We start from the raw sequence: 26811 nt of genomic DNA on the forward strand, positions 1-26811 counted from the left end.
ATCTCCTTGCCTGGCTCCTGTGCTGCTCCAAACTTGCCTGGGAAAGGCTACCCTGGCACTAATGCAGCTTTCCTGCTCTTGTCCCTCACCTCCCGTCACCAGGAGCAGGGACAGGCCTGAAATGCGGCAAACAGTGTGATGGTCCCAGCCACATACCAAGTCCAGACACTTCTCCAAAAAAGCAGATAATAAAAAAAACCCACCAAAACAAAACACCAAAAAAATTTATCTCTTGTCTGGCACTCTCTGCAGGCTTCCACAACCTGGCTGGAGGTCACTCCCCCAGGCCCTTGAAGGTGTTCATCAGCTCAGAGGAAGGCATGCAGCACTGGCAGGGGAAATTGCTCACTGTTAGCTGGGGTTTTCCACAGCTATTGTTTGCTCTTCTGTCGCAGAAATCCCCACAAATGTGACAATTGCATCTGCTCTCTAGCTTGTTTCTGTTAGCAAAGGCAGCCTGTGTCAGTGCCTAGCAGCAGTGTCTTCCCCCCATCAGTGTCAATAAATCCCCTTGTGTTTGTCCTGTGCACAATGAGATTCTTGTGCTGCAGACACCCTGCTGCACAATATGCCCAAATCTTCCAGAGATGCCTTACTTAAAATAGATGCTATGATACTAGGCAGTGCAAATCTGCATCTCTCTGATTTCATACCACTTGTTGCACATTAAGTCAATTTACATTCTCTTATAGCTACTTCTATATGAGAGTGCTTTTGTTATATTTTTTAAGTCTTATACAAGAAATAAACACAGAAATGCTTTGAAACATCAGCTCAGTGGAGCTGTGATAAAATTCTTTGGAACAGCATGTCTGGGGGAGGAGTGTTGCTATTATATGCAGGACTTTTGCTTAGACTTTCTCGGAAGCTTTGTCTATAAATGACAAACAAAACCCTCAGGCTTTTTTTTTTCTCCTGTTGCTCAAAAGCTATCATATTACATGTGCATCTCAAACCTGCGAAAAACAAGCAGGTTATTGTTATGGCAAGGCTGTGACCTGACATTGGGAGTAAGGGGTGTTTCTCAAAAGCACTTCACTTTTTGCATTTGACGATTGTTATCACTACCTGTTTCTTTTCTCTCTAGTATTTTCAAGGGGAGAACTCAAAGATTTATTTCTCTGGATACAGTGAATGCCCATCTGTATATCACTCTAAAATATACTAAATCAGACCAAAAGCAAAGTTCAAAGCAGGAGCAGAGGAAAGCCAATAGCAGTGACCAGCATCACAGCAATGTCCATCAGGGGCGGACAGTCTTGATTTGCCATCCAGGAGGCCCGAGCTTAGTTTCCAGAGTCTGGCCAAGTGGCTTCTAACCTAGCAAATGGTTGTTTCAGTGTAAAGAGCTTTCCAGGGAATGGTGCCAAAAATATTCATATGATAGCCTACAGAGCCCTCGGTGGGAGAAAAGTAGCTCCTCCTTGTTCTCAGCTGTTTCAAGCTAGAGAGAGGTTACTGTAACTGCCAGGAAGGTGTGTTGTGATCCACCAACATTAGCTGCAGTCTGCTTTTGTTCAGTAATGACCCACTTTTATAGGTAAGTTTTTGAGGAACCTGTGCGTAGGCTTTAGGTAGATAGGATGTATCCACTATAGTATGGGAGATCAGAGGGTTGTTCCTTTCCTAGAATCCTTCCTGGATTATTTCAATTTTTGGGAACAGATAAACAGCTGCTGTTTCATCTCAGAGTCACTCCCATTAAGAGCAGTCACTTCTGATGGCATTCTGGTGAGCACAGGACTTGGAAATCACTTTGGATAAAAGATACAAGAAAATACATGATAAAATACCAAAAAGGAACGTGGTCCTAAGGGAATTAACGGATCTCATTCTGGAGTTGTTCTTGCTGCAGCCAGTCTCTTCATTAATGTGTACCAAGCCAGAGAAATAGCTGCAATTTGCAGTATACCTGGCTATGCCCTTGCTTGTTTTACGTCTAGATCCAGTTGATTGGGCCTTGCCCATTGGGAACTGAAGATGCATTTGCTGACATGGTGTCAATAAATAGCTCTGCTGAACAAGTACAATTTTAAAACACCAGATGGTGATTACCTCTGTTAAAATGATAGTGAAGGCAGGAACCTCAAAGTTGCCACAAGCCTTCATGCCAGTGGTCCTGTAGTCCCTCATATAGGAGCTTATCCTCTCTGATAAGAGTCACCTGAGTGAACCAGTGTTGGTTGTTAAACACACTGGTCTCAATGCTGAAAAATCCCCAGCCTTTCTTTCATTTCCTTTTTCCCCATCCCCTGGCTCTACTTTTAACATCACACGAGTTCTGTATTTGTCTTCCTACTTCCTACCTACTAAAGATTAGGTCAAAGCAATAGAAGACAATAGAAGAGGAAGTGACAGCTATTGGTAACAAGCAACACAGTATTAGACTAGCTGTCATAACCTGGTGATCATATGTTCCTCATGTAACAATCCAGAGCTTTGTCACCAGGCCAGGTGGTCTGATACCATCCCATACTGAGGGCTAGACTAGTTCTAGCTCTCTTTCGTAAGCCATGTGGTCTCCCCCAAACAGACACAGACCTGACATCAGTGCTGGTATTTGGCTCCTTCCTGAGCCAAAGGGAACTGTCCCATGCACACCCTGAATTTGGCAGGGTAAATCAGGATCTGCTGCCAGGGTCCTAGTCAAAGTCCTGCTGCCCCATGGGTGACTATCTTTCCCTGAAATTTGCCAAACTGTACCTTCAGAGAGGCTGCCAAGGCTTAAAATAATAAGAAATGCTGTGCTTACTGTGCTGTTTAGCTTGATAACAAATATTGGGATATACTCTGCCACCCACATGCTTAATGCTCAATATGCTTGAGCAGTTTTTATTGCAGACCTGTAGCTGCATTGCAGAAGCACACAGGAAGGGAGACTTGAGACTTCAGCAATCAAGTACAGGAGAAGCTGGCATTTGAGCAACTGATTTGGACTGAGGGCTAAGCACATTAGTGCTCAGAGTCTGCTGAAGTGAGCAGCAGTGAAGTAATTGATATTGGCACCAAAGGCCAGTAAGGTTTCAGGATTAACTCTGATTGCACTGAACTGCCATTTATACTTTGCTATGCTAGGTCTGTTCAAAATGTCTTTAGGATTATATACACAAAATTATGAAACATGATGAGAATCTCTTCCCAGCAGCTGTAATCTTCTCAATTTCTTAATTCACCTGAAATAAGAAGGCTTTAAATTTGGAGATCCTGAGTAGAAGAGCTACCATGACATTTATCAAGCAATTCAGTGACAGTGCTAAAAATAGTCTCGGAAGGATCCATACTCTTGAGATTCATCATTACACTGCAATCTTCAGTACAACTCATTTAGGACTCAGGCAGCTCGTGTCTCATGCCCACGCCCTGTTTTTTTGCCTACAGGTACCTGCTGGAGCAGGATTTCCCAGGGATGAGGATTGGACCAGAGCCTACAACTGACTCCTTTATAGCAGTTATGCAAGGAGATGTGGAAGGAATCGTTCCTGGAAACGCGTTGGTGGTGGATCCCAAAAAACCGTTCAGAAAACTTAATGCCTTCGGCAATGCCTTTTTGAACAGGTCAGTACTCAAGAATTTAGTTGCTCTGGAGAATGAAGCTAAAACCTAATGACCATAGCTAGCAATTTAAAGGCATATGGCATTATACTACTTTTCCTTTTTCTCCCCATCCACATGGCTGATAGAAAACCATTCCAGTCCTACGAGGTGCATGTAAGTCACTCACTGAAGGGCAGATTAACAAATTAAAGTGGGACAAACCTCCATTTTACTTCAATGTACAAACAAAACATGGCACAGCTTGTCAAGCTCATTCTGTAGAGGTAAATCTCTGTTACACTTTGCTCATCCTGGCTTTTATAGTCCTAGCTCCTTCAGTTCTGCCATCAGTTCAGTTCCCTGAAACTAAATAGTCCAACCAGAGGTTGCCACTGAAGTCAGTAAAGAAGCAGAACTGACGTAATATAGACATCTTTGCTTTCTTGCATTTTTAAACATTGCTTGAATGTCCCCCTTGTAACAAAACCAGGCACTCTCCATTCTGATACCTTATACATATAACCTCAGGTGTAAACTGGTGACAGCTCTAATGCCTTTCCTGTAAAAAAAAACTGTAGCGGGGGTTTGTACAGTGGCTCTGTGATGTAAGGAATGTAACCTTTCCATCCCCTAGACCTAGCCCAACCATACTGAATTTTGGATCTGGGCCTTCCAGGAAGCCAGCAGCACACACCCATATCCTAGATGAGCACAAACTGTGCTACAGCAGGCAGATGGGAACAAACTTTCTGACTACACCCATCACTGCCGCCTTCCCTGCTAACACAGTGTGGGAGACGTTGCAAACGTGGCAGCTGCTCAGCCAAACAACCAGGAAAGCTGGGCTTTGGCCCCCTTTCTAACTTCTGAGTGTAGAGAGTGTCTATCCCGAGAGTGCAGCATTTCCTACCAGCACTGACCACAGGAGTGCTGGTGTAGGCTGCAGTGCGACAGGGAAGGGACTTGCAGAGAAGCATGGGGAGAACCCTGATGAGAAAGAAGGACTTAGGGGAGAAGCTTGATGAAAGAAGAGGGACCTAGCTGGAGTCGCTACTGGGCAGAGAACCTCACAGTGCCTCAAGGTGACTCTGGAAGCAATATCTGATCACAATACAGGCTCATCATTCAAATACAACAACATGGTCCTGCACCAGAGAGACTTTGAGATGTTTTCAATATTTTGTAGGGCCCAGAACATCTGTACCTGGCCAACAGTTAAGTCAGGTGACTGCCTGCTCCCTACACCAGGGAAGGAAGGTGGTTTCCGCTAAGGAAATAACAGGCCTCCTACCAGTAGATGAAGAGAACATGCAGAGCAGCTCTGCTGATAGCCAAGAATGGCTGCAGCTAGCAGAGAGTTCACTGCAGAGTGTAAGCAACATAAGGAGTAAGGAGGCTGGGCATGGAGGGCAAAAAAGCAGGCAACTGATTGATGTGTCCTGAATGAAATTTGCTTTAATACAGCAAGAGATCTGTGTCCATTAGCCTAGTTCATGGTATTATGCTGTGCTCTTGTTACTCTCCTGCTGCTCCCCTTCTCTTGTGAGGAAGGAGTCAAGCATGCCTCTGAGGAAAGCAGGGCAGAGGGGCACAGCAGTGGTTCAGTAGAAGTGCGGTCCTGCTAGCAATGCAGGGAGTAGTCACAACAGCTAAATTAACACCTTTTCTGCTGACAAAAAAAAAAGGGGGGTAATTATTTCTAAACTGGCAGAGGAAGACATGCTAAGGGGGACTAGCTCAGCAGTGTGAGCATCACAGTGCTGAAAATGCAGATGGTAATAACCCAGTGAATTAAGAAATAAGGTGCATGGGAGAATTGACTCAGAGGGCCAGAAATTTAGCAGATATAAATCAGGGTACACCCACTGGACTGGATCAAGCCACCCTCACTTATTTCTGTTGTGGACCTGGCTTCTTGGCAAGAGACAACGCAGAGCTGTCTCTGCCTTGCACATACCTTGCTGCTGCTATGTGTTTACTAAGGCACTGACCTCACCTAGGAGTCTGTAAGCAGGAAAATTCAGAGAAGGGAGGTAATCTCCAGGAGCCACCCCTCTAAACTGAGATAAGAGAGTGATCGTGGCCAAGTCTGCTTTACCCTCGGATGGTTAAAGGTAATGCTTGGCTATAGGCACCAGTGGAAAGGAACACACAAGGCGTTAGTATTCACACAGACCATGATGGTCTCAGCTCAGAGGTGACACAGTGCCATGGGCTGCCCTGTGAGGTGCAGAGCCTGCTACTCCTGGGGAGCTAAGTGGAGGAGCAGAAGGAATGAGCATCCAGCCTCAGCTGGTACTCTCTTCCCAGCAGCAACTGGGATCTGCTGCCTTCCAGGAAGCAAGGGAAGGGTGTTACAGTCAGGATTTGGAGTGAGACAGCAGCTAATTGTGCTGCTCAGAGCCTCTCTCCTCCCTCCCATCATTCACAGGAGATGGAGTGCCTGCCCCATATCTTTCTGGCTAAGGGCAGGGATAGGGCTGCCAAGCTACCTAGGGCTGAAAGGAGGATAGCAGCTCTGCAGTCCCATGTTCTGACCCAGTCTCTTGTCCACCTCTCCTTGCCCCAGGTGGTTCCTGAGTATTGAGAGAAGGGCTTGTTTTCTTCACTCTAACTCTGCTGGCAGTACCCCAGATCTGGAGGGATCCTAGCAAAGAGATTACAGGTTGCACCTCATTATCAGGAGGACTTGTTTAGCACCAAGGGCCTGGAGCAAAATCAGGAATCTCAGACATTACTTTTGTATCACATTGGCTTGGTTGCAAGATTCCTCCCACCCCCAGAATCTGTCTTGAGAAGCTAAGGTGGAGTCAGTCCCTCTTTTGTGTTGTCAGCAGCAGAAGACATGGATAATGGGTTCCTCCTTCACCCCTATGCTCTGCCTGTAGAGGTAGTGAAAGTGTAGTTTGGCACCACATTCTTCACTTCATACATCTCCAGACAAGAATTAGGTCATGCTCCCTGATGTCCTGCAGTTCTGCTGGGATGGCAGGAAGGCAGCAGCCTTAACAGCCTTGCCAACAGAGCCAGAATGCACACACTCATGCTGGCCTCTGACCTTGTATCTGAAGTCTCCTGTGGAGTACTTGCCCTAGAGAAACTGATGGAAAAATCTCTTTGCCTGAGCCATTTAATATTAGACCACAAGGAAAGCTCAGAGCTAGAACAATGGAGAACAAACCTGGACAGGGTGTAACATGGCCTCCTGAGCCTTTTTTTCTCTACTTCTGTGCCTGGCACTCAAGAGAAGAACCCAGCCAGCCCCCCACTTCTATGTGCAGTGTTACACATTCAGAAATGCTCCCCATTGCCACCTGCTAAGATGTGGATGTGGGAGAGAGATGCTGTAATATGTGGTCTGAAATAGCAGACAGCTTAAGAGAGAAGACACTCATCTAACTCATGAGGATTCACTCTGGTCAGAATCTTCTTGGAGTCATACAAGTAGAAAAATTGGGGTGAGGTTGTACCATAGCCTGGAGGAATTCATAGCTGCAGGGACTTCCTCAGAACCAGCCACTCATCGGAACACTGCAGGGCTTGCTCCATCTTGACTGCATCTAGTGGCCCTTGCACCAACCCCTATCCCTTACATGGTTCTGCTTCCTCCCACAGTAACACGTTTTTAATGCCTGGACATCACACCACCCTATTAATATGCATACATACATGCGCACACATAGCTGCTTGGAATGCCCTCACAAAAAGACTGTCCATAAAGTGTTCCTGGGAGCCACGTAAGTGGGCAGACTTTTGCTGTCCTTTGCTGTTACCAGCAACTGAAATAAATGAACTGCAACCTGCTAAAAACAAGCACAAGGCACTCTTCTTAGGTCATGATTTGCATAGGTACAAGATGGGGAACAACTAGCTGAAGAGCAATTACACAGAAATGGAGCTGCAGAGGGGGGAGGAGTGAATTGCAAACTGAATCTAAGTCAACAGTGTCATACTGCTGTGAAAAAAGCAAACATCTTACTGAGATATGTAAACAGGACTGTCATATGTAAGAGATAAGGAGCAATCCATCTATTCTGTTCACTACTGGCAAGGTCACAGCTGGAGTATCACGTCAGCTTGGGGCATCATGCCTGAAGAAATATGTGGAGCAGTTTGATAGGACCCAAAGGAAAGCTGCAAGGGCCTTCAGGGATTTAGAAATGGGCTGGAAAGGCAGCTGGAGAGTACTGAGAGATAGGAAAAAAGCCCGCAAACTATTTTCTTTAGAGGGAAAACAGAGGGAAGACAGGATGACAATAGTATAGAATGCGACAAGAAGGGAAAAATAAATCATTTTCCATGTCTACTGTGGTTGAGACTGAAAGGCATTGTAGCATGGGAGATTTATATTAAATATTAAGAAAAAGATGTTTTGCTGTAAGGGTAATTAAGTAATGGAGTAGACTCTCAAAGGTTGGTGAGTCTGCATTGTTGTGGATTTGAAGAACACTTTAGACAAACAGCTGATTGATCCTGCCTTAAGGCAGGAGGATAAGACTAAGCACCCTCTTGAGATCTCATGCACCCTATGCTTTAGGATTTCCATGGTGAAAGGTAGCACGCTTTCTATCTGTTTAAGACCAAACTCAAATGAGAAAAAAATTATACAACATTGTCAATTTTTCATTATTGAAGTTATTTCAGTTCACTTGAGCTCAGGACCCTGCAGGGGAATGCTAAAGTGAAGAAAAACAAATACCACTTCTTGCTAAAATCTAAACAGCAAATGAAAATGTTTGGATTTCTACATTTTCATTAATAATTCACAATTTGGGGCCACATTAAAAAACGTGTTGTAGGTCATGACTGAGACCCATGTTCCAGAAGCAGCAAAATAGTCAGTTCTGGCTTATTTCTAATTTCTTTAAGTCAAGAGTAGCTACAAGCTCTATCTAAAGACTTGTAAGCAAGGTCAGAACCTAGCTTGTCCCATGCTTCCTGTGATGTTCAGCATATCATAAATACCTTTTGCTTTTATTTTAAACATGTTTATTTTCACACAGGTTTGTATGTGCCCAGCTACCTAATCCCGTGTTAGAGAGCATCAGCGTCATTGATACACCAGGAATCCTTTCTGGAGAAAAACAGAGGATTAGCAGAGGTAAGTCCCAAGTTCAGTTCTCTTCCAAATGACAGCAGTGAAAATGAAAGGAATTCTAGATGAGTTTCACCTCAAGCTGTACAAGCTATAGACAGAAACACTATTAGGAGCCTCCTAGAGCATGACTTTACCAATGTCCCTTTGGACTCAGTTTCTAATCTCCTATAGATAATTTAAATGCTCTCAGGGAAGGTTGCTGACAAGGTCAGCAGTACCTGTGTCAGAGTCCAATATTTCCCAGTAGAACAGGTTTCCATGAAAGAGTCAATACCTATCGGCTTGGCAGAAACGCTTTCAGTGACTTCTTGATGAGCCATAGGCAAGGCTCCCATGGCAATCAACCTGGCTTCTTTCCAGTTGACCTAGCAAGGTTTCGTGCACTGTCCAGGCCTCCTGGATGTAGTGCAGGACTAGATTGGGCTTAAGAGCCATTGTCACCCAGGTCCCTCACTACAGTGGGGAATCTGGAAATCCTGGGGACACTGAATGGATCTGATTGAATAACAGTCTCAGGGAGCTGCCAAGTGTCTCAGGCTGACCCTCTGAAGTGGGCAATATCTTAATACTTTAAACCTAACATCTGTCGTCACTTTCTTACTCTGTAGGATAGTGGTGGCATAGCTCACATTTCTTGCAGGTTCCTTAGACAGAGCTCGTTGCTATGCCTCATTTCTTTGGAAGAAAGCCAAGAGTAGTCATCACTACATTCAGGTTTGAGAAGATCAGTTCTCATTCACAGTGCCTGTTAACAATGCACAATTAAGTTTCAGCAGTGCAGGCTCTACCGAAAGCACTGGGGTCTTTCCCATATTTTTGGTGTTCTGTCCCATAAAATTTGTGATGACTCACACCTTTCCCACTTTTATAATGCTCATTTGCATTGAAATTATTCTTGGAAACTTCTCTTTTGAGAAGCCACCTTGCACAGAGCCAGGTCTTGATTGTTTTACTGAGATCTTCCACCACAAGAACCTCACCTAAAGAAGCATCAGAGCTTTAAAGGACAGCTAGAATTAGTTGAAAATTCAAATTAAGTGTTTCCAGCATGGGTCTCTGCACTGCTAGGAGATCATAAATTCCTTCCAGTCTACAAAAGGTAGCAAGATGCACAAGCCTTCGTCAGAAGGTTGAAAAACATCCTGTGCAAGCATTCCTCCCTTCAGCAGAAAATGTTTAAAAGTGGAGATAAAAATTTATATTACATGGTGTAAACATTTTTCAGTCAAAAAATGCCACTGAAAGCAACCAGTTCTCTTGTGGAACTATCACTGTGAAGAAAACTTGCTTAGGAGGAAATATTTTGTTCTTAAGAAAAAATAGTATGAGTCAAAATTGACCTATTTCAAGTCCCCAAAAAATTTCCATAGCCCCTTTCTCAAGTCTCCTCACCAATTCAAATCCTGACATTTATTGCAAGATTTTCCTATTTTCCAGCTATTTCCAGTACTAAAAATATCCTCCTGCAAAACGTACTGGCACTTATTGCTCCTCCTTTTGCGAAATTTCTGTATCAGCCTCCAAGCGGGGAGGGATTCCTGCAGCTACTCTGGTAAATGCCAGCGGTGCCAGAACATGCTGATGCACAGCCGTGCACTGTTAGGCAAGTCACTAGTGCACTTTGACCTGAGCCAATAATGCCTCTCCAAACATCTGGGAACAGCTGAGGGAATGTTCCTCATAAGCAGAGAAATCTAAAGGGACATCCCAGTTCTCTAAGCTTTTGCACGCTGTATTTGTTTGTAGGACTGGAGGCCTGTCTTAGAATGTGGGGCAAGTTCTTCCCGAACAACTTTTCTGCCCTTAGTGCAATTAAGTGCTTGTGCATTGGCCCTGTGACTACAGTGTGAGGTCACTCCACCCTTTTGCCAGGAAGCAAGAACTATAGATGGAGCGCAGCCATCTCCTGCTTATTCTGCCATCCCAGGAATTTGCTCTGCTACACCTCCAGCCAGACAAGGGGCTGTCACAACCTGGTTGTCAACTGATCTAATCACAACAGTTAAAAGTAGAGAGTAGATAGAATCTTGCTACGTCACCATTTATATCCAGGACAGCCTGAAACTGGTCATGTGGGCCACGTCATATGGCCTTTCGATAGCTACAGGACAAGATCCTCATCTGGTTTAGATCAACATAGCTTTGTTGAAGCTGGCAGAACTCCAGCAATTTCTATCTGCAGGGGATCCAGCCCAGGGAGCAGAAAGAGTCAAAAGAGAGCTTAGATGCTTGTGTTTAGGAAAGGCTGCTGCCAGGCATTGGCTTGAGCTTATCTCAAGGAAGCTGGTGTTTGAAAGGGAGTGCTCACCTCTTGGCTTCCATGGAAGAGGAATAGGAAAAAGTGGTAAGGCTGGTGCCTTTGCCACCAAGCTTACAAGCCAGCTGCCCTCATTAGCAAGTTGGTTTTGGAGACAGGCAGAGCAATAATGTGGTTTCTAGGCAGAAAACAAGACAGTGCTAAAAACTGCTGACACAACAAAATGCTCCTGCCCTTCTATACCTTCCCAGCCTGTTCAGATTTCACTTGGGAACGAAGCAAGACCTGAGGGAGTCTTACAGAGGTTTTCCCGAGACACTTCAAAGTTTCTTAACTGCTGGGAACAGGGTTGCTCTTCTTAACCCCATTGTTTGCTAGTTGTAGGTTTTAAGACTGGGGTACCTGTGATGCAAGGTCAGGGAAGGAAGTGGATAGTAAAGCAGCTTTCTGTCATAAATTTGAGGAGAAAAGTAAAGATGCAAAAGATGGGTCAGGCTTTCCAAGCCTGCCGATCCCATGAGAACCAGCAGCATTTCTAAAAATAGGAAATTCCTCTCACTGGGAACATCGCAAGTCTGTCTCCTTTCTCGTTAGACGTCAAAAGCATTAGCTAATCTATACAGTGCTGCTTAGCAGAATACCATGATATCAAATCTTAGCAAGCTGTGAGGGCCACCTTATACCCCTGAATTTCAAGGCAATAGCTATTCCTGTTATTGCATCCATGTTTCAAGGAGCAGGAGCAAGGAAACTGGGTTTAAAGGAATGATTCAGGGGCCAAGACCAGGTTATGAAGCTTTTAATTTGTCTGAACTCAACTCTGGATTAAATTCACTGCCTTGTAGCTGTTGTAAGGACTTAACATGACAGATAATGCCATCCCTTCCCTGATGGACAGACAGCATGCAGGTGCACCAGTGCGCCAGTGTTAGTGCCAGCGGCAGGGCTTTGCAAATGGGTAGCAACCTTTCCTCCAAGGAATGCTGTATAATCCTGTGAAACAGCTCTGCACTGCTCCCTTCCAGGACACTACTACATGATCATGAGAGCCACCTTCCCCTCACAGAGCCGCCCATGGAGTTTCCCAGTGGCAGATCTGCAGGTTAAGCCTGTCAAGCCATTAAGGGCGATGCAGTCTGACATAGCTGAAGTCCACATCATCTTCGCATGCAATGAGATCACCAGCACTGACATGGCTGCTTGCTGCTGCTCTCAGGCTCTGTTAAAAAGCGTAGCCAAGGAGTTGCCTACAGTGATTTGTCCTGCTGAGCTCCTGTGACTCATGCACTTTTTCATAGTGTGCACCCATGAGTCATAGGTGCGGTAGCTAGACCCCCTGGGATATACAAGTTTCACTTACAGGCCTGGTAGGAGCTGTTCGCAGGATGTCATGGGCCAAAGCATCCTGCACTTCACTGCCTCTGTATTATCCTTGCCTGGAGAACAGCCATTTTTCTTCTGGTCTTTTTCACATACTGGGGCATGGATCTATGTCCACATGTAAAGAACTAGTCATTACATTGCCTTGTACCTCACTCTGTGGACTTCTTTCTTTTGTTGTTTCCAGCTGAGCATAAGACAACAGCAGGCTCCAGAGATGCCCATACAGGAGGTATTTGTACCAAAGCAGCACAGTTTTGGCTGTTTTGACAATTTGATAATAATATGGGTGCTATCCATCTGCAAAACACTGTTCTGGTGTCAGATAATGAGCACAGGCCATCCTGCTGGGTAGGAAGATGAGAAAGGGATGACAGTACCAAAACAAATGAGGACAAAGTGGAAGACCAGAGGTCAGGTCATGCAGTACAGCAGAGCCAGGGCAGGAGTTAGGACTTCCTTATAATTTGTCATCTTGAGCAGTCTCCCGTGCTAACTGAGCCACCTGGTAACAGCAGCTCATGCGCTTCAGTATCAGTGCCATCCCTGGGGGGGCTGAGCTCTGTTAACCATCAGCCTCGACCTACACGTGCCCTGAGCTAAGCAGATCCAAGTCTGCCAAGTTCAGTGGTGCTCTGGCCAAGTTGTATTTGATCCCAGTTTCAGGGTAGTACTTCTTGAATGTATCCTGAGCACTCACTTCATCTTCACCCAAAGTATGTCAACTCCTCCCTTCCCCACACTAGCGGTGAGCACAAGGTCCTAGCCAGGAGGCGAGGACTGGCCCCATTCACCATTGGCTTTCTTTCCAGTACACACTATTCCAGCCTTCTTCCAGCCTTCCACTGAGTTCCATTCTGCTGGCTGCAGTGCAGCCCAGGCTTCCCATAGCCAAGGAAAAAACCCGTATGCTAGCCTTGCTGTCTCTGCTAGGAAGGAAGAATTCCCCATGACCAGCAGCTTCAGCACCAGGGGTGTTTATTTACTCACCAGCCTGACAGCAAGAAGACAAATGCTAATGGACAACAGTCTTAGGCAGTGCAGAGTTTTCAGCCTGTGTCTCAAGTAGCCATGCTTGGAAGGGAAAGGCAAACAGCAAGGGAATTGATGTTCTCCCACTTCATGGAACATTGTTTAGGATACAATGGCAACAAGAAAATATTTTTTCCAAAGAATTCTGTCACGTGTGCTAGCAACAACATGATACATATACAACTGAAAGCACCCACCCTGAAAGCGTGTAAAAGGGAGGCATTTCAAATATTTGCTATAATACTCCCCACTGGTGATGTTTGCTTACATTGTGTATTTCATTCTGCCTGGGAGGGTGAAAGTGCACTGGTTAGTTTTGACTTCCCAGTTCACCTCTAGTACTGCAGTGCAGTACCTGCTCTGCCAACTTGCCTGATTTTATCGGGGTCTCACAAACACATACTGTTCCACTAAAAGGCTCAGTTCCTACAGTCACACAGTTCTGCACTTCCTCTAAGAGCAATTCATAAATGAGGGTAAAATCTGCACCATTCTGGCATGAGGCTGCAAACCTAACTCTTCTGACCTGAAAGCAGGATGCAAACACAAACTCCAGGTTATATTTGGGTTTTGGGGACCAAACCATGATTTTGTTCAGGGTGAGGGGAAGAGAGGGGGGAGGTGCTGTCTTCATGATTTACATTGGAAATACTGCTATGTTGTGCATTTCCAGAACGGGAAGATTAAAAAAATAATGCAAAAGAAGTGAGATTAAATAGCTACACAGATAGAAAGGGCCATGTGGCTGTGCTTTTTTTTTTTTTACTCCTGTTAACATATAGCAAGTACTTAATTTTTATCAGATTTTGAACAGTTGGTCTAACAAGTCCAATTTTTAGATCAGCTGTTCAGTTTGTCCATTTTATTGTCCATTTTGCACTCCAGAAATACCCTGAGTATCTGTCTTATCAAGGAAGGGCAGTCACGCCCATCAGTATCTCACCAATTTGCATTATTTATGCACATCATGTATTCCAAGTAACAATGGAGAAGGACTGTGTTTCCTGGTTACTGGTAGCAGCTATCAGTTACCAATGGCCATTTCAGGCCAGGTTTTCAAACATGATTTCTCCCCAGATTTAAACTACATGTACTGGGAGAGTTCAGTTTGTGTTTGGACACTATAGTAAAAAAACTTCCTTGGAATTCCAGTTATGTGTCAGTGCTGCTCTGCACTGACCTCTCTGGAAAACTTGGCCTATATTCGGATGCCTTCTGAGGTCTCAAAATCTGGCTAGGAACTGTTTTGAGGATTGGTTGAGGATTGGCCCAAGTACCAGGAAAACACTCATCTGTCACAAGTGACAAAGGTATAAATGTGTAAAGGGTAGAGGGGACAAGTTCTGCTGTGTGTACATAGAAGCTAAATGGTCTGTGGTAAGGAAATGTTGCTCCAGACAGTGCTCTCATCACTTTGACTTGAACGTGCCTAGTGAGGTTTCACTCCATTTCCACTGACAGAAAGCAAAAGACCTGTCAGACTCAAGGTCTCTTCCCAACCCTGAAGCACTTGCAGTCAACAACATGAAAGCAAAAGGCCACAGCCTGCTACTCCAGGTGCTGGTTAATGTAAATGTTGGTATTGGAAGTCTGACACCAGCCCGTCTTTCCTAGCTGAGAACACGGGCAGATTTGCTGTGCTTTACTGAGTCTGTTTGCCTTTGCTTTGGAAACCTTTAAGTCTCCAAAATGTGTGTAAAGTTTCCATTAATTCTTGGTACTGAAGGGGAAGAAATGCAGAGCACTGGCTGGAAGATGTAACTCCTAGTGCTGTGAATTGCCAGCTCCAGGACTGATTATTTCTTTGGGTATAGGCAAAGGCAGAAGTGATTGGCAAGCTGAGGCCTGCCCGAGAAATTATGACATGTAACATTCATAGAAATCTTTTCATCTTGAAGGACTTCTACTTCCTGACATACCCACAGTTATACATTACAGGAATTTCTTTATATCCCCTTGGAAGGCAGCCACTTCCAGAGAGGAGTACGACAACTTTTTACAAAGATGGTTTAGGATGAGCTTCAGTGACATATATCTAATACTCGTCCTTTACTTTTCATCTTCCCTCCTGTCCTCTCCTTGGTGGCACCACCAGCTCCTCACCTTGAGAGAAACTTGCCCAAATCACTGTTCTTCCACCCAGTCCCAGCTGTTTCATCTCACATACTCTTCCCTAGCATCCTCCTCTGTCCACTGCACCATCCCTCCATGGGTCTCAACAGCAGCCATCCACTCACTTTGTGCATCCTCAAAGGGATGTGTACTTCCCCGTCCCTTCCTCCCCTCATTTTCTTCTTCTGACCATTGTTGCCTTTCTTACTCCTTTGCTTAGAGCCATCTGTCACACTCAGGTAACACCTGCCCCTCCTGGCACATTGTCCCCCTCCAGTGTGAGCTGTGAGCTACCTGCTCGTTTTGCTGTGAAATAGTCTTCTTCCCTGGACTTTGAAGGGCTTTCAGGCAGGACATCACTGTGACCAGTTAGACTAAGCCTCCAAACACTCTCCTTCAATTTAAAAATTTGGATGAAGTCATTAGCTACCCGGAATAGGCACTCATTTCATCTCCTAGAGCTGTTCCCTCTCTAGGTAGTCAGTGTTCACTATGCCAGCTCTCCCATCTTCTGATGCTGTCCTCAGACACAGAGAGCCAATGTATCAGTTGACAAATAGGGCCACAGCCATAAAGCTCTGCCCTATAGAGAGCTGTGATCTACTCAATTTTCTATGTCTGGATAGCGCCAGCTTTAGAGGGATGAGAAGGGAGCTCCCAGTGACTAAAATTGAACAGGAAGGAGATGAATTGCTAAAAGCAGCAGCACAATTTAAAGCAGTGGTGACAGCAAACTGTGAGATATCTGGTGCAAAGCAGCAGCTTTGGGTTTTTTAGCATTTCTTGATCTTACTATTCCCATTCCATCCCACCCAAACTACCATCACAGGAGCTGTAGCCACAGTTCCCCAAAACAGGATATCCAGTAGTGTGCTTGCTATCAGACAAAAATACAAACAAAAGCCTACTAGTGTAGGTACATGGTGAGAAGTGCTGAACCAATACATGCACACTCATTGCTGGTTTAAATTGTCTTAAAAATGTTACAGGCAGGCAGATTTTTATGCTGGGTCAGGTATCATACATCTTCCCACAGTCAGCATAAAGACTGTATCATGCCTGGTCTGACTTGACAGAAACATAATTGCATAATCCTGACAGATCTGAAGCGAATTGCACGCTGCCAGGTATTCGATAGTGCACAGACAAGTATTCATTAAGCCAGTCTGCCTTATGGAGTCTGGGTGGCAGGGTGTCTGCAAGAAGATCATTTTCTCTGTAGGCTGAATCCACTGACAGTCCTGCTGACTTGTCAGCTTTGCATTAAATCTGTTGAATCCTTTTCGTGCTGTCAGAAGTAAATCTGTCCCATGAAAAGACATCTGATAGAAGAAAATTGTGTTCATCTTGTCCTCCTAGGTGCTGTATGGTTTCTATTCGTGTTCACCTTATCTGGAGGTTGTGAAAGAAGTTGCATCAGTGATACTAGTATATGTCTAAATACACATCATATTTTTCAATAGAAATGCAAGTGCAACCACAAACAGCCAGGAATTACTGAACAGAAAATTCTCCCCTTTACATTTCTGTCTGAACATCCCTGTAATAATAGGTTTGCATTTATACAGCTTTGTCAAGCAGATGGCTTCCCAAATGCCCTGCAACTTCACAATAAAACTGTGGTATGTTATGTGCATAGCTTCACCCATCACTGAAATGCTGCCAAATCAAAGATAGTAACTGGCTGCTTTTGTGGGAGGCCTTAGCAACACTCTACAACACTAAGAAAGGGTGTAAAGAGACAATGTGTTTCCAGTGGAATGAGCAAGGGGACACTATGAGAACTCCTAATTTGACTGTAGATCAAGATCAGTTCTTGGTCTGAGCTCAGACACTGATAAACTGCCAGAAGAAAGAGTCAAGCCCTGTACATCTGTGAAATAGAAAAGGAGTGGAGATGATGGGAAAGCAAAGTGCGTCTGTAATTAGATTTAGTTGCAGAGTGAGCTTCATGTGTTTTCAGGTGTTGGGCACATGCAGCTCTGGCTGGAGTCAGGCAAAGTGTCCTGAGCTCTCTATACTATTGAGGAGTCATCTGAAAATGAAAGCTCTGAACTAAACATTAAAATATTAAGACCTTATTTTTAAAAATCCTTATTAATAGCTTGCCCTTAGAGTTTTACACTGTCACCCTGCTATCCAAATGCTTAAGTATTTGATATGGTAAAAGCAAAACTAAAGCCAACCCTGTGAATCACCTGTGTAGCAATTCTCTAGGCACTTGTCTGTGTGAGACAACGCCATCACAGTGAGTGACTCCAGGTAAAGAGTTGTAAACAGAGGTCTGTCTCGCCTGCCCTTTCCACATCATGCTGTGCATTAAGGAACAACACAACACTCATGATAATTTTCCTCTGCTTTCCTCTGAAGCATTGTGTCGCTTAAGAACAAAATACATACACATACATCTTGGTTTTTCTGCAGGAGAACACAAGTGTGATCAGTGCTTGTTAGCACTGCACACAGAAAGAGATGTTTCTTGCTTAGCTGGGCGCCAACAGGAGAGGTCTCACATTCATAGAATCATAGAATGGCCTGGGTTGAAAAGGACCATAGTGATCATCTAGTTTCAAGCCCCCCGCCATATGCAGGGCCGCCAATCACTAAACCAGGCTGCTCAGAGCCACATCCAGCCTGGCCTTGAATGCCTCCAGGGATGGGGCATCCACGACCTCCCTGGGCAACCTGTTCCAGTGTGCCACCACCCTTTGGGTGAAAAACTGTCTCCTAATCTCTAACCTAAACCTCCCCTGTCTTAGTTTAAAACCATTCCCCCTTGTCCTATCACTATCCACCCTCGTAAACAGGCGCTCCCCCTCCTGTTTATACGCTCCTTTCAAGTACTGGAAGGCGGCAATGAGGTCTCCCCAGAGCCTTCTCTTCTCCAAGCTAAACAAGCCCAGTTCCCTCAACCTTTCCTCATAGGAGAGGTGCTCCAGCCCTCTGAGCACCTGAGCTCATTCCCTGAGCACCAAAGCAAGTGGGACATAAGAGGAGTGTGTGGGTTGGTCCCAGCATGGGATGCAGATGAGTTCATGATTTTGTGACTGCTCTGAAACATCACCAAATGTTACTCCCCAATGCTTTGTTCTCTCTTGAATGGAGATGTGCAGGACAGCTGTCAGGAGAATACCTCCAAACAGGCAAAGAAGGTGGGAAAGAAAGTCTGCTAATCAATCTAGACATTTAATGAAGTCCACAGGGACATTCAGGACTCACTGTATGTTACTGTAGCAGCTGGGAACACCAAAAAGGTCTAAGCAGATATTCATTCCCCTTTCTTGTTGGGTAGAGCAACATTTTTTTGTGAATAGGAAAGAGAGGCTCACAGAGCAGATACCCTGTAAGTGCTACTGTGCATCCAGGCTTGATACATGATAAAAGAGCTAAAGTACCTAAAGATACTTTTGGATAAACCCTGAGACCCAGACAGGTCAAAGGGCTAAGGTCAGTCTCTCGAGTACTCAGCTAATACCAAAACTACAATACCACTTTTTTTTTTTTTTTTTTTTTAAGTAATCAGTCCCCACTTTTACTGAATCACTAAAAGGTAGGCTGGAGTGTCAGGTGCAGACACTCGCCACCTCATCCTAGCTCCTATAACAAAACAGAGAATCCAAAGTGGCTGTTCCTCTACTACCAGAGGAAAAACCAGAGGGAAACCATCCACACGATCTGTAATAGGACACCACTGTAACATTATAAGGTGCCCTAGAGAGCATGACTCTGTTTCCCCTGTGTTCCCCACAAGAAAAGGCTGGAAGGAATAGTTGTGGTGCAATTCAGACATGCACCAGCTTGACAAGAAAGCATCCCAGTCAATGATATTTGACAAGATTAAATGCACAAACATCTCCAAAGTCACTCTGACTCATTGGTTCCATGGTGAAAAAGCAAGCTGTGTAGCTCTGCTACAAAGAATGAACTATCCTGCCCTGCTAGATGACTTCCAGTACAGCCCAGGCAGAACTGAAAATATTAGGTGTGGGTGTGCATGCTGTTTTTAGCAAAGGTTGGGGGGGAGGGGGTCCCCATTTGCGAATTCATTGATCTGCTTGCAGAGACACACCTTAGAGCCTAAACCCAGTCCAAGTGAAATGAGGTAGCAGCATTGACTCTGTCCTGCTGCCAGTGCTTCCTAGCATAATTTGGGAAGGAGTCAGCATGCGTAGCTTTACAGCAGGTATGCAATTTGACCCATGGAGGTGAGCTCCCTTACAGTGAGAACATCTAAGGTTAAAAGGCTGTTAATATCTGAAAGCAAGTGGGACCAAGTTTGTTTCAGTTGTAAGAGAGTCTGACTCACAAGCATTACTGAGGTCAGACATTGGGACTGGGAGAGATACACAGTTATCAATATAATATATTGAATGCTCAGCAGGATCTGTCAAAGGCAATGCTAATTCTGAATTCTCTGAAGTTCTCAGCATCAAGCATAGCTGAGCAAAAAGCTAGGGCCCAGCACTGCTTGCTGTTGTTAGAGAAGACACCAGTGTCCTAAGTGAGCAGAAGGCCACTGGTGGGACAAACATCTGTTTCCTCCATCTATGATTTCTGTAGATCCCATGGAAGAGAGCAGGGCAAGCTTTCCACCTCCAAGAGCACACACCCACATTTTCTTCTAAGGAGCAAACTATAATTGACCAAAGCAAAACACTGCCCAGTAATAGTACCCTGCAGTTGTATAGAAGTTCTCAGTGGCAAACAGTTAATGAAGAGAAAGTTCACATGGGCTTTGTTCCTGACTTGAGAGCCAGGATTTCACCCCAATTTGCTTAGTCACAAGGAAGAAAAAGCCAGTGGCAAAAAAAAAAAAAAAAAAAGATCAGAGCTCAGCAGTCCTCCCTGTTCTGATCTAATAACTAGGATGCACTGGTTGCCCTCTAGGTATTGGAGAGGACAGAAGTAAAAGAGGAAAAAAAATAAAGGGGGAGCACTGATCTAATTTATTATACATTTATTCATGAAAGCCTGGATTAAAATATTATGTTAAAGGCTTTAAATGCAAATAGGATATGCTCTGTCCTGATCGCTCCTGACAGAGTGCAGCACTCTGGCAATACAAATAACCCCAAATGTTGCACAGCATAGGAGCCTGACAGAGCAGAGGGATAGTACCAGTCTCTCAGTGAGGCTTTCAAGAAGGTGAAAAGACACCACAGAACTAGGAAGCAAGGTCATTTTGTTGCTGCTGTTTTAAAAACATCTCCACACACACTATTTATCATACCCTGTATTGCCCAGAGATGGACCCAAGTCTAACACTGGGCATCAGTTATCCTTGGCGACATTTGAACACTGACATGTTAGCATGTGAAATTTGAATCCAGTGTCCAGCTTGAGTCCACCTCTGCTGGTGTTCCCAGCAATGCTGCCTTCTAAGCATCACGTACTTAGCAAAGTAAACACAAATCATTTTGCTTTGTGCCCATGCAGCAGGTGTGACAGGATGGTTACTCAGGTAAGGCAGGTTATTTGCATCCTGGGTTTTGAATTGGATAGGACAAAGTCTCACACAACTAGACAAGGCCTGAGAGTTATTAAGCTGTAGAGATCCACATCTCAAAGCAGTCTGGGTGCAAACACTGTAATTATCCGACTTTCTACAGCCTTTGCAGGCTATGCTGATGTCCAGTAATTCAGTAACTAGACCTCTCTTGTTGCCACATGCAAGACTTCTGCAGTACTTGTTTGAATAGTTTCCCCATGATAAGCATTTTAATGAAGCAAGTTGAAGACTTCTGTGGATGATCTCTTAATGCGGAGAAGATGAGAGCTATCCTTAACTGTGCACATCTTGAGCATTTCAGTGTGAAGGACAGTACCTCATCTCCACCTTCTTTGGGACAAGAAATGGTGTTTTGTGTTTCCTTTGTCAAGCTACCCGACCTTCCGGGGAAGCTTCCTCTTTGCAAGCTTACCCTCAGATGGCATGGTTCAGGTACAGCAAGCAGGCTTCTCTACTCCCATGAACATTCATCTCTGCTTCTCCTCCACCCCTTACAGGTTATGACTTTGCCGCTGTACTAGAGTGGTTTGCAGAGCGGGTTGACCGCATCATTCTCCTTTTTGATGCGCACAAGCTGGACATCTCTGATGAATTCTCTGAGGTCATCAAGGCCCTGAAGAACCATGAGGACAAGATGAGAGTTGTTCTCAACAAGGCTGACCAGATAGAGACTCAACAGCTGATGCGAGTGTACGGTGCCCTCATGTGGTCCCTGGGAAAGATTGTCAACACTCCTGAGGTCATCAGGGTTTACATTGGCTCCTTCTGGTCCCATCCGTTGCTCATCCCCGACAACCGCAAGTTATTCGAGGCCGAGGAGCAGGACCTGTTCAGGGATATCCAGAGCCTTCCCCGCAATGCAGCCCTGAGGAAGCTGAATGATCTCATCAAACGAGCACGGCTGGCGAAGGTGGGTGTTGGCATAGAAGAACCCAAGCATTCAGTCTGGGCTGTCTGCAGTATGCAGGCTATGGGGTGGTGGCTTTGGCCAGCTCAGCTTGCTGAACTCGTGAATCCTACTCTTTTTCCACCCCATTTCACTCAGGCCCAGCTTATTAGTTCTAGGCACTTCAAGGAAGAAGGCACCTCCTTTGCTTGGTGCATCAATCATGACAGGCCAGAGTGAGGAAGATACCCACAGATCAAAGCAGGTAGCACTTGAGGGGAAGCAGTTGCTTTGTGGTAGCAACTTTGAGAATTAGGACCAATTCAGTATGTCAGAATCACACACCAAGGGAACTGGTAAACTGTAGGTGTTTTGCCTTTAACTTTCTTAGCCAAGAGAGATACCTGGCTTAGATGGATGCTGAGGAGGTGTAAACTCAAAAGAATGGCAAATAAGCCTTCTGTGAGTGTGGGGAAAAGAAAAACCAAACCACCACACCTGTTGGGGCACTGCCAGAAATTCCATCTGAATATTTGAAGTAAGCTGAGCGAGGCCCTTCAGACTACAGGGAAGAGCCCCATACCCATTGAGAAAATAGATACAAAGAGCCCTGAAAACATGCAAGCATCTTCAGTTCTAAGAGAAAACGCTTGGTCCACCATTAAAAAAAAACAGGATGTCATGTAAGTTAAGGACTCTTATTCATACTAAAACATTAAACAAAGTCTAGAGAGCTCCAAAACCTTTATGTTTGGTTTGGACTGGAAAGGGACTATTCAGTGGAAGGCCATGCCCAGTGGAAGGGGAAAAAAAAAGTAACAAAAAACACTCCTACGAGAACTTAACACTGGAGTGATAATGAGCAGGTGTGGGCAGGCTGAGGAGCTGAGCTTGCTGTTGAGAGTGGGACAAGATAGGGTTGACTCCTAGGCGTTGATACTCTCTGCTGGGAAGAATTTTCTGATGTGTTTTTAAAACTTGTCTTCTTCATTCCATATTATTTAATGCTCTTCAGGTCCATGCCTACATCATCAGTTCCCTAAAGAAGGAAATGCCCTCAATGTTTGGGAAAGACAATAAAAAGAAAGAGCTTGTTAACAACTTGGGAGAGATTTATGCCCGGATTGAACGGGAGCACCAGATCTCACCAGGAGACTTCCCTAATCTGAGAAAGATGCAGGTAAGCAGTGGCATTTTAGCCAAAGTGCCAAACATCCAAGGAAAGGGCATTAGATTAACTGCAGGGAATACAACAGAAGCCACGTAGACCTTGATTGTTATTGCTCATGTGAACCATAATGTTGAAATGGGCCTCAAAGTACGCAGAGGCTGTATTTGCACATGAACGCTTCTAGAGCATAGAGCTCGTGAAGCTACAGCTGCCTTCATATCTCAGATCTGTGCCTGAATAGATTTTACAGCAAGTTGTTTCTTCTATTTTTCTTCATTTTTAATTCCAGGTTCCATTTTCAGATTTTTCAGGCCTAAGAACACTGCTAATTTATATTAAAAGGAAAGCTATATACTGAAAAGCCTACATATGCCCCTCTCCTCAAGAGCTGTATTTTGTCTTCTACTTCATTCTTTGTTTCTAGAAAGAGAGAAAGGAGGCTGTGAAAACTTAAAGCCCCTTTTCTATTTTAAGCAGAGAAGCAAGTTCTCTGTTCTGCAGAGCTGAGACCTGAGTGTTCATGTAAGTCAAAGACTTGAAAGGATCTTGGATCAGGGCCTTGTATTGTACACTCAAACAATGCTGGACACTGCTACATCGCTGCATGGCTTCAGTCCAAGCAGAAACCTGTTCTGAGTTGCTAGCTGTTGAAGTCATTACCAGTTCCCTATGGAAAACACAGCATCTGCTCTTCTTCTTTTTCAAAGTATATTTTCTGTAAGTTCTTGGTAATGAGATCTATGGAGCGTATCCAACAGAAGATCCCATTCACTGCTTGTTAAAATGCATGCTTAAAAATAACTATGCCACTCAGTAGGAGTGAATAGATTGGATTTAACAAGTAGAGGATGAAGTATGAAGCTGTAGGTCGTTTTGCAGCTTTTAGGAGAGTTATCTGCAGGCCCTGGCTCAAAGCACTTTTGCTTAGCTGTGAAAATTACAGAAAGTGAGCAACGCTGCAAGGACATGCTCATGTCTTCACAGACATGCTGCTATCTTTACAGCACCCGAAAGACACACTGCATGATGATGAGGGTTTTACCAGCAAAATACTCTTTTGCCAGAATGGCACCTCCTTATCAGAGTGCAGAGGGGAAGAAAATACAGAGCACTGGCCGGAGGATGTAGCAAGAGCTACACAACCAGTTTGCCTTGAACAACTTGGTCTTCAAGGAGAACACTTCTACATGGCTTGGAAAGGAGGAGTCTTATTTGCATACAGCCATCATCTGGGCCTTTGGGTAAAACCACTTCCCCTCTCTGTACCACATCAGCCCCCTTTTGTAAGCTGGGAAGATCATTTTCTGTAGGGCTTAAAATCTAAGTAAGAGCAAGGCCAGCCAGGGAGACCCCATCATATGCAGAGGAGCAGGGCAATCAGAGGAAGGAATGCTGAGCTCCCCACTCCTCCTCTGCAGTAGCAGTTTTTTGACCAAAATAGCAGACAGGCATCCCACCTGCACTGTTACTGCACTGTGCACGGCCATGTCACTCACCTCTTGCTATGTTGTCCCATTTTAAGGATCAGTTGCAAGCCCAGGATTTTAGCAAGTTCCAACCTCTGAAGAGCAAACTGCTGGAGACTGTGGAAGACATGCTGGCGAATGACATTGCCCAGCTCATGGTGCTTGTACGCCAGGAGGAGTCACAGCGGCCAACCCAGATGGTGAAGGGAGGAGCCTTCGAGGGCACCTTGCATGGTCCATTCGGACATGGCTATGGCGAAGGTGCTGGTGAAGGGATCGATGATGCTGAGTGGGTGGTGGCCAGGGACAAGCCCATGTATGATGAGATCTTCTACACACTCTCACCTGTCGATGGTAAAATAACCGGTGCCAATGCAAAGAAGGAGATGGTAAGGTCTAAGCTGCCCAACACAGTGCTGGGCAAGATATGGAAACTGGCTGACATTGACAAAGATGGCATGCTGGATGATGAGGAGTTTGCCTTGGCGAATCATCTCATTAAAGTCAAGTTGGAGGGTCATGAGCTGCCAAACGAGCTCCCTTCCCATCTCCTCCCTCCATCCAAAAGGAAAATAACAGAGTGAAAGGAAGGTTACACGGGAGAGGGAAAGGGAGGGGAAAAAAAGATCTAGAAAAACATGTTTACTTAAATTATACCTTTAGCTGTGAGATCATGTTTGGATTTATACCTATTTTGCTGTATGAAGAAAAAAAACCTGAGGCAGAACAAAAAAGTCCAATCCTTCTTCGTGATAATATGCAATTAACTCTTCCAGTGTACTGTCCCTGCTTTCTAATGTGTAGTCTGTAAACATGAAGGTAAAGAAATGATGTTGATACTACAAGAATCTGATAAGCAGGAATAAAAAGAAAACTGAAGTGGGCTGCATTTTTTGAGAGTGGAATAGGCACTAATAGAAATGTGCTAACTGTTAGTGTCACTCCTGAGCTTTGGCTGCACCTTCTGCTGTTTAATGGGTCTCACAAACCTCAGGAGACTGAGTTCTAGATCATGAGGAGGAAACCACAAGGTCTCCAAGATATTGGCCAAACTAAGGAGCACTTCCTTGCTAACATAAGCCCACACTAAAATACGAGATACTAAACCCCAGAGCTGAGAATTTTAGGAACTTTGACTCACTGTTAGATGCAAGTTTTACAAGCATTTCCCTGTCCTTAAAGAGAAAAGTATAAATAAAATCTGAAACAGCTCTGAACTGGGCAGCTGGAGTTCCTCATTGTTCGCTGTGGGACAGGCACTAAGAATTTCCAGTCACCTCTACCTCCCAATTCAGTCCCTGGGGAAGAGGTGTTCTGCAGGCATGGCCAAGAGAACCACCCCCTTAAGGGAAACAGAAGGAGGGGGCACTAGAGGCAGACCTCAGGTGGCCTGGAAGAGAGGAACAGAACTCCCCAGGCTCACTGAACATTTCACAACCAGTGGATAGTGTTTTCTCTTTGAACAATGGTGGTGTTCATCATTCCTGTTAAGTGATACGTTTACTCTCATCGTGCACAGTGAAAGCTACTAGGTCCCATTCTTACTGTAAAGATAAGAACCCCACACTGTCAGGTAGGTGGTCCATCATAAGAGCAGAGAACACAGTGGGGCAGTGCAAAGAGCGGCTCTGCTGCCTGTGCCCCCAAAGTACAGCCGAGATGTTGGCAGTCTTCCACCACCCTAGGCTTCACCACACAGTAACACTCGATCCTCTCCAGAACCTCTACCCTGAGCCAAGAGACCTTCCCCCCTCTCTCATGCTCTATGAGATTTTTGTTTTCAAGACCCGATTTTGGCAGAAATTCGTTGATTTCCTATTTTATTTCCTAAACACACACACACGCACGCACTCTTCTGTTTTTTTTTTTGTTGTTGTTGCTTTGGAGCAGTGTGTTGTTCCAATGCCTGTTGTCACTTTATATAAGCTGAGCTCCTACTGTGATGAAAAACCAAGACAAGTATAACTTATTTTATATCTGTGTTCATATTATATAGAGAAATATATTCTGTGTATGTAGGATGTGCTTATTGCAGTACATTTATCACTTGTCTTAAAAATTAATGCATTAACCTTTTTTGTACCCTGGTCCTAAAACATTATTAAAAAAGAAAGGCCAGAGCTGTCTATTTCTTTACATAGCAAAATGAAATGCAGCTGAAAAGAAAACAAACTTATTTCTAAATGCAACAAAATGAGGAAACCATCCTTAGCCCGTTCCCAAACGTGCACATACAGATCAGCCCTGACAGACTTGGGTGTGCACTGCGAATGACTGGTTAACATCTGCAACATCTCCTTCTCTTCTGGCAGTCTGATCACAACCTCGATACTTGCTGAAGCAAGTGGAATTGTACCCATGATTCA

The 26811-nt window shown here is 44.7% G+C and overlaps 1 protein-coding gene across 1 annotated transcript in view; it reads left to right on the plus strand.

Annotated features, from left to right (window-relative positions):
- LOC104470058 (EH domain-containing protein 3-like) overlaps positions 1–26563 on the plus strand; it is a 30321-nt gene extending 3758 nt beyond the window's left edge. Inside the window, 5 exon segments of the mRNA XM_010084839.1 lie at positions 3379–3555; positions 8538–8635; positions 21420–21832; positions 22824–22988; positions 24502–26563. Of these exon segments, the coding sequence (XP_010083141.1) occupies positions 3379–3555; positions 8538–8635; positions 21420–21832; positions 22824–22988; positions 24502–25029 (1381 nt within the window). The 3' untranslated portion in view covers positions 25030–26563.
- The last annotated feature ends 248 nt before the right edge of the window (positions 26564–26811 follow it).

The sequence above is a fragment of the Pterocles gutturalis genome, unplaced genomic scaffold (assembly GCF_000699245.1).
Source record: "Pterocles gutturalis isolate BGI_N339 unplaced genomic scaffold, ASM69924v1 scaffold16050, whole genome shotgun sequence".
Classification (NCBI taxonomy): domain Eukaryota; kingdom Metazoa; phylum Chordata; class Aves; order Pterocliformes; family Pteroclidae; genus Pterocles; species Pterocles gutturalis.